This window comes from Drosophila ficusphila, unplaced genomic scaffold (assembly GCF_018152265.1).
Source record: "Drosophila ficusphila isolate 14025-0441.05 unplaced genomic scaffold, ASM1815226v1 contig_414, whole genome shotgun sequence".
Taxonomy (NCBI): Eukaryota; Metazoa; Arthropoda; class Insecta; order Diptera; family Drosophilidae; genus Drosophila; species Drosophila ficusphila.
This window is the reverse complement of record NW_025064328.1, coordinates 4,790,331-4,802,077: the sequence shown is the minus strand read 5'-3', so window position 1 is coordinate 4,802,077 and position 11,747 is coordinate 4,790,331. Positions and strand designations below refer to the sequence as shown.

The window sequence follows — 11,747 nt, the reverse complement described above, 5'->3', positions numbered from 1 at the left end:
GTCGCTCGGCATTCACAATCGAAACTGAAAATGAATTTCCACTGCGACGGCGACTGGCGCTGAAAGATAAAACTGTCACATTGTTTGTGATTTCTGAAGGGAAAAGCGGCGGGGGAGTGGAAATATTGATCCATTGGAAAGGCAGTACACTTCAAAGGGAAATTAGTTTCCATGACTAAAAAATCCATGCAACTTACTGGGTAAAGGAACTCCTCTTTCAAGGCTAAAGACTAAAGCTAACCCTTTTTGTAGCCGCGTGGCGCAGGCAAATCCACTTGCCACCAAAAACCACAAAAACCTGTGCGAAAACATGCAAATTTCTTAGGCCCATTCAGCGAGGATTTTCCATGGCCCAAAAGGGAAGAGGATGAGATGAAATGGCGAAGGAGGAGGCGGAGGCTTGGCTCAAACTTCTGCTGGCCAGAGATAAAACTGTCACAAAGGCCGGGTAACCGGCAGCCAGCTACCAGTTACCAGTATTCAGTATTCAGTAACCAGTAACCATCAGCCATTTGCCATTTGCCATTTGCCAGCTGCCTCTGACTTTTCCCAGGCAGCCAAGCGCGGCATAATAAGATCAAGCGAGTCAACGGTGCGTGGTGGCATCAACACACACACACAAACACACACACACTCACCTCTTCGCTGTCTCTTTTGGTATAGAGTCCTTTGGTCCTTCGGTGCTTTGGCCCACCCATCTCGCCACGCCCAACGCCCAGCGAGCTTGTTCAACGCCCACCCTCTGCGAAGGTCCTTCAACGTGTGTCTTGCTCTATCTGACAAGGCGATTATGCGACCGAAAGCCCTTCAAGTGGCACCAATTACCCAAACCCCTGCCCAAACCCGAGCCCAAAAAGGCCAAATACGCCCCAATTAAGGCGCACACACACAAATCTGTGTGGGAAGTGCGTTTAGCAGGGCAGTGAAAAAAAAAAAAGGGGAAAGTATCGAATTGGGAATACCCTTTTGGAAACATTCATTTATTTAATTGAAAAAGTATAAGCTTACCATAAAATAGAACTTCCCATGGCGATCTGATGTTGATCAAACTGTTTCAATGAACTTTTAATAACAGATTAACACAATTAAATATTTGAAATAAAATCTTTTCAAGTTTAAAGAATTAAATTAGTTAAATAATTAGTGTGACAAAAGTATTTATTTTCGCTGCTCATCATTAAATTTAATCTCTTTATATTCTCAAATTTTATAAAAAATGATACTCAAATTTTAGTTACATTTCTTTCTCGCCTTTTGCTTTGTGAGCTGCAAACCCAATGACCTTTTCAACATACCCTTCCCAAAAAAGGGCACTCAAATGAGCAACGGAAGTGGGCTTGCTCCGGTTTTATGAGGCGGGTGTCCGGGGTGGGGTGGTGCACCTCCGGCGGCACAAAGAACGAGCCGTAATGAAAAGGGGCGGTGCAATCGGCTTAACTTCTTCCGATTGACTTGGCTTACCACGCGCCCAAAATGCGATCGCAATCGCAGAACTTACACTCGCTTATATTGTAATTGAAATGGAATCCACCTCGGATCGGAGTTTGTGATTTGGGTTCTTGAAAGGGAGAAGGGGGATGGGCAGACGATAGACACCCACATCAACTTTTTGCTAATCAAATTATAACAAACTCAGTAAGCCAGAGGCAATGCATTCCAGGATGCGTGCCACAACTCATTAGGCGACTGCCCCAGTAAAAAAACGCAGCAAACAGAAGCTGCTCCCGATTTAGGGGAGCTCCTCTTTTTGGGCGGCTCGTGCCTGGAGGTCAGTCTGCGGAAATAACCCGGGGCAGAGTCTAGATTTCATGGTCATTAATGAGCGGTGTCCGCAGGAATGCGCCTGGGAATCGAGCAAAAACAGCGACTCTTTTTGGCGTGGGCGCCCATCTAATCACAAATTAGTTGCCCCAAAAAAATAAAAACCCGCAGCAAATTATCTACCGCTGGCTTATATTTTTTGTTTTTTGCAAGCCTCCGTTAAAAAAAAGAGGAGCCTGGTATGGAATATATTTTCTAATTGCAGGGGCGGCCTAATTGAGGGTTTTGCTTCGGGGCCCCCGTTCCTTGCAATCAGCAGATGCAAGCCAAGTCCCGAAAATTGTCCGAGGAAAAAAAAAGGGACAAAAAGGAGGAAAATATATTAAGGACAAAGGCGATTTCGAGTGTGTGCTGTGTGTGGGTCGCCAAATTGGCGCAGGTTACGCATGTGCCTCAAATCATGAGCATTGCTGCCACGCGATGATGGATGCAGTCAGGCAGCCAGGTTGCAGGTTGCATTGCAGCCTCGCCTCCTTCTTCATCAGGATTCTCGACTCTCAATTCTCGATTGCGATCCTGTTGCACCTTGCTTTAGGAACGCGCGTGGCTCGAAAACGGCCAGAACAATTGGGCAATTTCGTAAACAGTTGCCGACAAACGACGACGATAAGATAAAATGATCTAAGGATCGTGTACCTTTTCCAGGAGTTGCACAACTATTCGTTCCTCCTCCTCCCTTTTAAAAGGACTTGTAGGTGGACAAAGGGCACGCGATTTTCGAGTGCCATAAAAATATCTAACTAGGACACTCAAATAACTCGACTGACATGATGTCGGGGCCAATTAATAAAAACGCAATTTCCACAAATCGAAATTTTTATAGAGTTTGCAGGGTTTTATTGATCCTTTGTGCGGAGCAGGACATTCCACACCTGCAGAGGCCTCGGATTGGGCGGGCCGATAAGCAAAATGAGCAATTACGGGAGGACCTCTGACAGGACTTTGCTGGCGGCGACGGAATTGTAACATTTTCTCACATTAAGAGACGGCTCCTGCGGGTCCTGCGAGTCCTGTGCGCTCCACTGAACCCTGACACACTCCCAAAATGGCCGCCCGGAAAAAAGGAGAGGAGAGAGTGCTCGTCTCCCTGGAAAAAAGAAGAAAGCCACTCAAGGGTGAGTCCTGTCCCAGAAAGTTTGCGTGCAAGAAGAGTCCTTTGCTTCCTTCGTTTGCGATAAATTAAATGTCTGACATAATTATGGCCAAATTGAAAAAACAAGATGAGACGTGGCACTTTAAGGACTCCGCCGGCGAACAGGACATTTATGGTGCCATAAAAACAGAAATTATTTGATCAAACACAATAAACACGAAGGAGACAAAGGCAAACAGCGAAGCTCGAACCGCTGACAGGCTAATGATAGGATGTGCCAAAGGACAAACAGATTATAGATTGGCCACTATAATCGATAAGGGAACAGGGTGCCCCAATTTACAGTTAATTGAGTTAGCTTTTGAAGAATTATTGAACTGGAAGCTTTCCTTGAAGTCAAGGAACTCTAATATCTAGATTTTAAGATGTAAGATAAAAGTTATTAAACAATTGTTTGGTTTAAGAGGTTTCAATAGCAATGAGAGTAGCTAGCTAGGTTATAATAATATATTATTTTATAATACATCTATAAATATATATAATTTTTAAAGTAATAAGCATCACAGATCGCTGAGGCGAAACCAATCCTGGCTGGCCAGCAACTCCTTGATCTCACCTCTGCCACTTGTGTGTGACTGTAATTATGGTTTTTATGGCTCGCAACGCCTCTGGAAATCGGCCAGCACATATCATAGAATCCAAATCAATTATACGCTTGTCTAGGCCACCGAGCTTCCTCCTCTGTTGGTAGGTTGGTGGGTTCCTCAGTGCCAGTTCCCATATCCCAAGTACCCGGCCAGCAAAAGTGTTAAAGTAACCATAAAACTTTGGCACTTCGAATCCGCTGCTGCTGCTACTTCTGCTGCATCTGCATCGTAATCGTAAAACGCGGAAAGCGTTTGCGTTTGCGTCCGCCGCTCTGCCTGCTAAATGCAATATTTTTACGATCTGCAGTCCCAGTCGCAGTCGCAGTCCCCATTACCCATTACCCAGTCCCAATCCCAGGCTGTGAGATCCACTCGCAATCCCAATTCCAATCCCGCAACCAAAAGCAAAGCCCAGGAATGATCATCCAGTTCGTTGGCCCCTTTGGCGATGGTCGTCTTGCTATCTGGCTGACTTGGCTGACTGGCCGACTGGCTGGTTTACTGGCTTGTTGGTTGGTTGGTTTGAGGAGCAAAAGTCAAATACGGTAGCTCGACTAATTGAAAAATTAAAGTCTCGCCAAAGTACTTACAACGGGCAGCAGTTGAGGTGGAAACTCCCACCGCCCATTCGTTCGTAAATCTTGCGGCATTCCTGAATTCATCTCATCGCTCCTCTTCGATTTGTTTTGGAGTTGGGGCAGGCTATAGCTACACAGATAAAAAAGTATATATTTGATATAGATATTCGAAGATTAAGTAGGTGTTCTAATATATAAACTTAATAATAGTTCTGGGCTCTGAAAGAAATCTTAAAATTTCCCTTAAACTGTTTCTAATGATATTATTGTAAATTATCATGGATAAGTTCACTATATTTTATGCTGATTTTTCTGCCAGTGCATCTGGGCAGTTGTCTTGTTGTCTAGGTGAGATCACATCCCATCTCAGGCATCTCAGCCAATTCTCGAGGTGTGCGGACAGGCCCGAATCGATGCCGCTAATGTGGCAGGCTGCACACCTTTGCAGACACTTTTATAAAGTGCGGCCAAACCTCCCGGGTTCTTTTGCTTTTGGTCCTGCTGCCACTGCGATTATCGGATCGAAGGTAAACACAGGTTCTGCTCAAAAAGGGTCTTTTTCCTCCCAGCAAGTGCCGAATTTGTAATGCTGCCGAAAATCACTTCTGGTTTTTGCCTCCGCCTCGCTGATCGATGTGCGTTGATCGCTTTTTGAGGAGTGTGTACATATTTTATACCAGGTAACGGATGCTCAAAGGGGTATATTATGTTTCTCGAGGGATGTGATCCCCATCTAGTAATCAATTTTTTATGGTTTCAATGCATTTACATAACACTGACCGGTTTTTATTGTAACTAACAGAATACTGATTGCCAAACTTCAGCGCTTCCATCCACACAAATAATAATTTAATGTTCGCTTGTAAAACATTCGTTTAATTTTCTATAGCGGAAGAAAAGCTTTCACCCATAAAGAGGTATAAATATTATTTGTATTCTTAATAGAGGGATTACCTCTAAGCTCATAGCTCTTAAAAGCAAATATTCCCCCAGAAACTGTCGAAAGATTGCCAGGTATTTTAGAGTCTGCTAACTTTGGGGTAAGTTCCTTAGGTCTTGCTTACCAAGTTGCAGCTGCATTGAGGCCCAAATCGAACCCTCGATCCCCTTTTGGCGCACTTGTAATTGCCGACGAGCTGGATCCTTGAGGTGTGCAATCAGCTCCGGCGATCGGGAGAAGGGTTAAACCCTAATGCTCGCATTTGGATCCTGGATAAAGTGCGCGCTGTTAAAAATTATAACTACATTAAGTGCGGCAACAAATTGCGGCCTGCACTTGGGGCGTTTTAACAATGTCATTTACGCGGGGGAGGTTGTAAGTAAGGTAGGTTGGTCGGTATGTTGGTTAACTTTATTGTAAGGGGTAGATCGAGGGAACCACCCAGGACCCTAAAGGAGCAGATCATAAATTACCCGTTTAATGGACTCGATGCATTGTCAGCGCGAACAAAGCGCTGCAAAGCGGTTATAGTCATAGTTGTGGTGTTGATTTTCTAATTTATTGCCATATAAACATAATCAAATTCGAATCAAAACAAAGCGAAGTGAGGTAAAGTCAGCACCCCGAACACGCGTCGTGCTGAGTCTGTGAGGATAATGATGACAGATCCGAAAACCGGAGAGGGGATAGCATATAGCAATGGGATGATCGTCAAGGATGAGGATGATCATCCCACCCCGATGCGGTTTACACATCGTTGAATAGACAGTAGTTACCCCCACTCCCATTGAATCATCCATGAAGACCCGAAAAACCGCACAGATTGCTATTGTTTAACAACGATCCATATGTCAGCTTGTTCATAGAATATTACCCCATCGATTGTTTGGTTTTCTTGTTGGCAAAGCAATCGTTACGTGCCATTTAACTGTCCTTCTGCGGCTGTTGACATCTCCATCGGATCTGCGGTAATTGATGCATCCAAGTGCGAAATTCACGGCAGGTGTTGGCTCGGATTACTATTACCAGGAGCAGAAAAAAGGAAGAGGAGTTGGGGAAGGGAATCTGCTGGAGAAGGATGCAGTGCGCGCATCGCCAGCGGAAACTTTAATGTTCGCACATTTGCGGCTCATCAATTTTCGGCATTATCCCGTCCAGCATCAGTTCATTCAACCTTCGATGTTCGATGTTGAATGTTCGATGTTCATGATGTTCATGATGTTAGCGCCGTCTTGTTGACTTAATCGCCCCGAAACAATTTGTCCGTTTTTCGGCTGCTCCGCGTCTCCGCTTCTGAGTTGGCCTAAACGCTTGTCGCCTAATGACGGGGCAGCTCCGACTGGCGGCGGACGCAACTCGATCTGGACCAGGAGCTCCCCAATCCCCGATCCCCGATCCCCGAAGGTGCTCCAAATGGAGAGGGAGCTGCCCAACTGGGGCCCGCTGCCCACCACATTATTAAGCCATCAAATTGAAAACTTATTATAATTACATAAACGTACGCCTTGACGCCTCGAGCTAACCACCTGATGCACAAAGAAAAACTAAAAAGTTTGTAATCCTACTATAAAATATTTAAAACAATGAGTATTTAGAAATGAATTGGTTTATTATTCACCAACATTTTATAGTCTGAAGATTATTTAAACCAACTACAAAATATTGAGTGTTGATTGATCTCTTTTTTTTATAAATATATCATCAGTCTACAAAATCTTTACAAGTAGTCATAATTTCTATTACCAGTATTTATTACTTTACCATTGCACTTATTTATCATCTGACACTCTTTTTCTCTAAGTGCTGCTATGTGAATCGAATGAGGGGTAAGTGGAGGTATTGCTGAATGCGCTTTTAACGCGTTCCTCGCAGGAAGTTTTGAGGCTTTTGAGGCACACGCATACGCATCTTGCATCTTGCAGAATCTGCCGAAACTGCTGCTCGTTAACGACCAAAGCAGAACAGATTTTTCCTTCATTTTTTAAAGCCCGCGGCCAAAGAGTGGGGCCACGTTTTCGACCCGGGCTTGAAACAAGCTGTTCGCCAGCGGTCGGACATTATCGACATTACCATTACCATTAACATTACCGTAAAGCAGCTCTGCACCTAATTGCCGGCTGCTACGCTTCCATTGAATGCCAGTCAATGAATATTGAACAAAGTATTTTAATTCGACCACACACTTCGAAAGACTTGAGTTTTAGTCTTTACAAGTTGCAAAAATCTTTAATAATGTTAACCAGCTTTCAAAGAAAGATCAATGTATACTTGAAGAAAACGTGTCTAAATTGTTCTTATATTTTCATATTAGGTATTCTGTAAAAACTGTTTAGTTACATTTCTACTTAGTTAAATGAAAACTGTTTATATTCGTAATAACGGTTAAGCTATTATGTAAGATATTTTTTTGGATTTCGCTTGCTTGCAGTAAGAAAATATAGAAACACTTATGTAATGCTCAGTCCCTACAGATAAACTAATAAATATTACATTAGTTCTGTGTAAATCGGCACACCTACATTAGTTTGCTTACTGCATAGTTTCAATATGCAAATTAGTGTCGCTTAGGCTGAGTGTTATTCCCTGCAGTCTCACTTTAATAGGCATATTCATTCTCGTTCTCCTCGATCGTGAAACGAATGACGTTGGCCACGAACTTGACTTTCAAAGAGAGCGTTTGAGGAGCCACATTCTGATTGAGTTCCGTGAATGATTGAGGGGTTAGATCGAGGTGAAATAGGTGTGCGTGCCACTAATTTATATCACTGCCTCACCAGAGAGCAGGTGCGTGGGAATATCAGGGTGCCCAAGTAGGAACGTGTTTCCGAGCAGGTAGGAATTTACCAGACTCTTATCAGTGAGTGAATTAATCTACTTGAATCCCCTTCGCTTGCTCAAAGTAAACAAAGTCTGGTAACGAAACTCTTTACTAGTAAATTGTTAAATTTATATACTGTGAATTTGTTTTGGATTTATTTTACCTTAAAAGAGAGTCTAACTATTCCTCAAGTACTTAAATGTAGATAATTGTACAACAGGTCAACATTATAAACTTGATTTTCAGTTACTTTCTATTTCAATTAGATTGGCAGTGCAAGTAAACATATATGATACATATAATGAATTCCTAAAAGAAGTTTTGTTATCTTTTGTCAACCTTGTTTTATTTCCGTAGTTATTATCTATCACAGTACTAGGCACTCTATGTTCTACCTAAGGTAACTCTATATCAAATTAGATTACTCCTCCGGCTTGCGTACGAACACCTCCTTCATTTCCACATCGACTGGGTTTCGGGGTCTACTGCTCTTCCCCGTTCGGAACTGCTCCTCGATCTCCAGGAGAGTGCGTCGTCTTGTCTCCGGAAGAGCCCAGTAAATGAAGAGCAGGGCCAGCAAAGCCATTACCCCGAAGAAGATGAAGCAGTTCGCCAGTCCAATGGAGTTCTTCACACCGGGATAGGTTTTCAGGACCAGGAAGGAGATGAACATGCCCACGGCAACCGTGACTCCCGAGGCAGGACCCCTAACCCTTTGGGGGAACAGCTCGGAGATCATGAAGAAGGGCAGGGTGTAGAGACCCAAGGTGCTCAGCACAATGAAGCCCACGATGGCCACCACTGGAAGATAGGGAACCGTTCTCAGGAACTCCACTTGGCTCTGTCCGGCCAAGAGGAACATGCAGATGGCCATGCCCGTTGCGGAGATCATTCCCGCCCTCCGCCGACCCCAGAGCTCCAGGATGTAGCCCATGGGACAAGTGGTAACCAGGCGGGCCAAACCAATCAGCACGGCGCACACGAAGGGATCCACTTTGATGCCAGCCTCCTCGGAGATCTGAACTGCGAACACGATGACCACGAAGATGCCGGTCAGCTGCTGGAAGGCGAACAGGGTCATCAGGATGCCCAGTGGCTTCCGCACCTCCGGATGCTTGAGACTCCAAAGGAGAGACTCCTTCACCTCGGCATCGCGTTGTTGCAGCGATTTGTGCAGCAGTTGGAACTCCTCCAGCACTTGGGGATGTGTGATTTCATCTGTAGGAAAAACAGTGGTATCATCAGTCTATATACATGTTTAATCGGAATAATCAATCTAAATCTGTCATTCGATCCATTCGCACTCGAGCGTTTTCAATTTTAAATGCGAAAAGATAAGCCTGTGGCAAAGTCATCAAATAGGTTATCATAACTTGATTGCCACTTGACTTTGATTTGTTTGCAGCCATAAACAAATGGCACATTTGTTATGGAACTATTATAAAGATCTAGATATTCCTTTCTTTCCACCTTTAAAGAAGGTTACTTTAGGTTTTATGAAATCATTTTGGAAATTTACCCGACTTATCGAATCCGCGAAAGTAGTTGAGAGATCTCTTGGCCTCCGTGACTCGCTTTTTGGATAGCAACCAGCAATGGCTTTCTGGGAGTGGCAGAACACAGAGCAAGGCGACCAGCTGGTAGCCACAGCAGATCAAGGAAATCAGCCGGAAGTCATCGCGAATGAAGTAGCCGATCGCGTAGAGAATCGTTATGCCACCGGCCACCGAAATGGAGGTGCCCAGAATGAGGCTGCCCCGCGTCTTAGGCACACTGATCTCGGCTGCATAAACTCCTGGAGGAGCGCTGGCCAAACCCATTCCAATACCTAGGAAAATAATGATATAATTATAATAATAGTGTAATAATTAAATATATTACTACCATTCAAATGGAAAGGTAATAAAACTCACCCAGAATAAATCTCGCGACGATGAGCTGCCAAAAGAAGTGGTTTGAGTCGCTTTGACTTGGCGTGGCTAGGAGAATCCAGGCCAGAACAGTGATCACATTGAGCAGGATCAAGGACCTCTTCCTGCCGATCCTGTCGAGCAGGCAACCCGAGAGTAGTCCACCCAGAGGAGCTGATAGAGCGTTGACCGAGGCGAACCAGGTTGCCTGGGAATCATTAAGGTGCACGGGTTCCGTGGTGCTCTTGAGTTGGTGCAAAGTAGCAGTGGGCAGAGCCAAGGTCAATCCCGTTGAGATGACACCCACATTGGCCAGGATGACGGCCACCAACTGTCGTCGCACTGCCCTCGTTTGTTCTCCAGGTGGAGGAGTCTTCAGAGGATGATTCAATCCCGAAACGATCCTAGGTTCGTTGCCATTTTGCTGCAGTTTCCGCTGCTCTTTATCCATTTTGGCTTATCTGAAAGAGAGGGAGTACTTTTTAATGAGTCTGCTCTGATTTTTGAACACATGGCTTTCTCACGGCAAGCAAACACTTCCTGCTCAGATAACCGGCCCTAACTGAAATGCTGTTGCCAAAGGGTTATGCAAAATTAGCCCCGAAATGCCAGAGTCCCCAGAAAGGCAAACAAACAATTCATCATTTTTGATTACTCATCTGTTGCTCGTCATTTTAAGCACAAGGCTTAAGTTTTACAGGTCTGCCATAAAGTATAGGGTTTGTGTATTTACCCAGCTCAACTGCTTTATAACTAGACAATAGATTAGGGAACGACTATTTTGTCTAGCTGTGACCAAGATAATTATGAGAAACATGATTTAAGTAAAGCAGTTATTATTCGGAGTATAAATCATGAAATGATATGGTTGTGCCACCCACAAACTGAAGTAACAAACCTAATTGTGAGTTTTTCGAACTGTTTGTTGTTTGTTTATATCAAATTACATTAATAAATGTATTTACTTTCCAAAAACAGAACTTAATAAGCCTATAAAGTATCATATCTAGTATTACATTTACACCATGCAATAAACTAATAAACTTGTTTCCTTATTTGAAATTAACCGGATTAAAACTGTGTAAGGTATTTCTATCTTCGGTTTAGTATTCTGAATATTCTCAGCTGTTTTCTTGTTTATTAGTTTTATAATGGTGACTATAGGATGGCCTTGCCATCGACAGCCTGCTAATACTGGCACATAATCTTAAGCGATAAGAAGTGCGCGAGTGTTGACCCTCTTCGCTGGATGTCCACTCGGAAATAAAAGTGGGACTGGGCCACAGCTGACTTCCCAGTTTCCCAGTTTCCAGGCGATCGTTTCGTTTGTGGATTGCAAGCTGGTCGCGTTGCTTTGATCAATCGATGCCAATTAACATTCAATTAAACCGCTTGCCAGGCAATTCGATGCGGTGTCACTTACTTCTGTTTCTGTTCTTCTGCGCGGATGAAGATTTTCACCGGATTCGAGAACCTGCTGCCCAAAAATCCACGAGGCGGGTAAACAGGTTCTGCCACAAAAGGTCGTGACTGGAAGCGGGGATCTCTAAATCTCTAGATCTCGAAACGAAATGCTACCGAGCGGAGCGAACCCGTCGACGGTTGAGTGCTGGAGCTAACTGAAAGGCCGCTTGCCACGTCGGACTCCCCAAACTATACGGATTACGGATGGGGAGCTCTCTCTCTCCTCTACTTCTCTCCCTCTCTCTCTCTCTCTCTCGTGATAAAGCCGCCTGATACTGCCTGCAACCATAACATATAGGCATAGAAGTCGCGTCATCCCGCCGATAGATTTGCGTTTTGTGTGTCATGATCGTTTTGATCGCTGTGATCGCTGATAAAGCGATGAACGCAGATCACTTTGGGATTCTTAATCAATAAAGCGTTGCCGATGGATTTGGGGTAACACTCCCTATCCCCATAAATACCCCCTATATCCC

The 11,747-nt window shown here is 44.2% G+C and overlaps 1 protein-coding gene across 2 annotated transcripts; it reads right to left on the bottom strand.

The window, feature by feature from the left end:
- Window positions 1-7,988: 7,988 nt before the first annotated feature.
- LOC108087627 (solute carrier family 2, facilitated glucose transporter member 8) lies at window positions 7,989-11,423 on the bottom strand. Of its 2 annotated transcripts, none has more exons than XM_017185084.1 (4): window positions 11,231-11,423; window positions 9,811-10,268; window positions 9,417-9,725; window positions 7,989-9,115 (listed from the first exon to the last, which is right to left on the bottom strand). In XM_017185084.1, the coding sequence occupies exons 2-4, from the start codon at window positions 10,256-10,258 to the stop codon at window positions 8,319-8,321; spliced, it is 1,554 nt and encodes a 517-aa protein (XP_017040573.1). In that variant the 5' UTR covers window positions 10,259-10,268; window positions 11,231-11,423; the 3' UTR covers window positions 7,989-8,318. The 2 variants fall into 2 exon arrangements, with proteins under 2 accessions (XP_017040573.1, XP_017040574.1); XM_017185085.2 differs by lacking the exon at window positions 11,231-11,423 and adding an exon at window positions 10,332-10,804.
- Window positions 11,424-11,747: the final 324 nt, after the last annotated feature.

What these genes read in the sequence shown, in the direction of transcription:
- LOC108087627 (XM_017185084.1), bottom strand. Translation starts at nt 10,258, where the DNA reads ATGGATAAAGAGCAGCGGAAACTGCAGCAAAATGGCAACGAACCTAGG. An exon ending in CGTCGCGAGATTTATTCTGG is followed by an intron (nt 9,726 to 9,810) that starts GTGAGTTTTATT and finishes TTATTTTCCTAG; the next exon opens with GTATTGGAATGGGTTTGGCC. An exon ending in TCGCGGATTCGATAAGTCGG is followed by an intron (nt 9,116 to 9,416) that starts GTAAATTTCCAA and finishes TTTTTCCTACAG; the next exon opens with ATGAAATCACACATCCCCAA.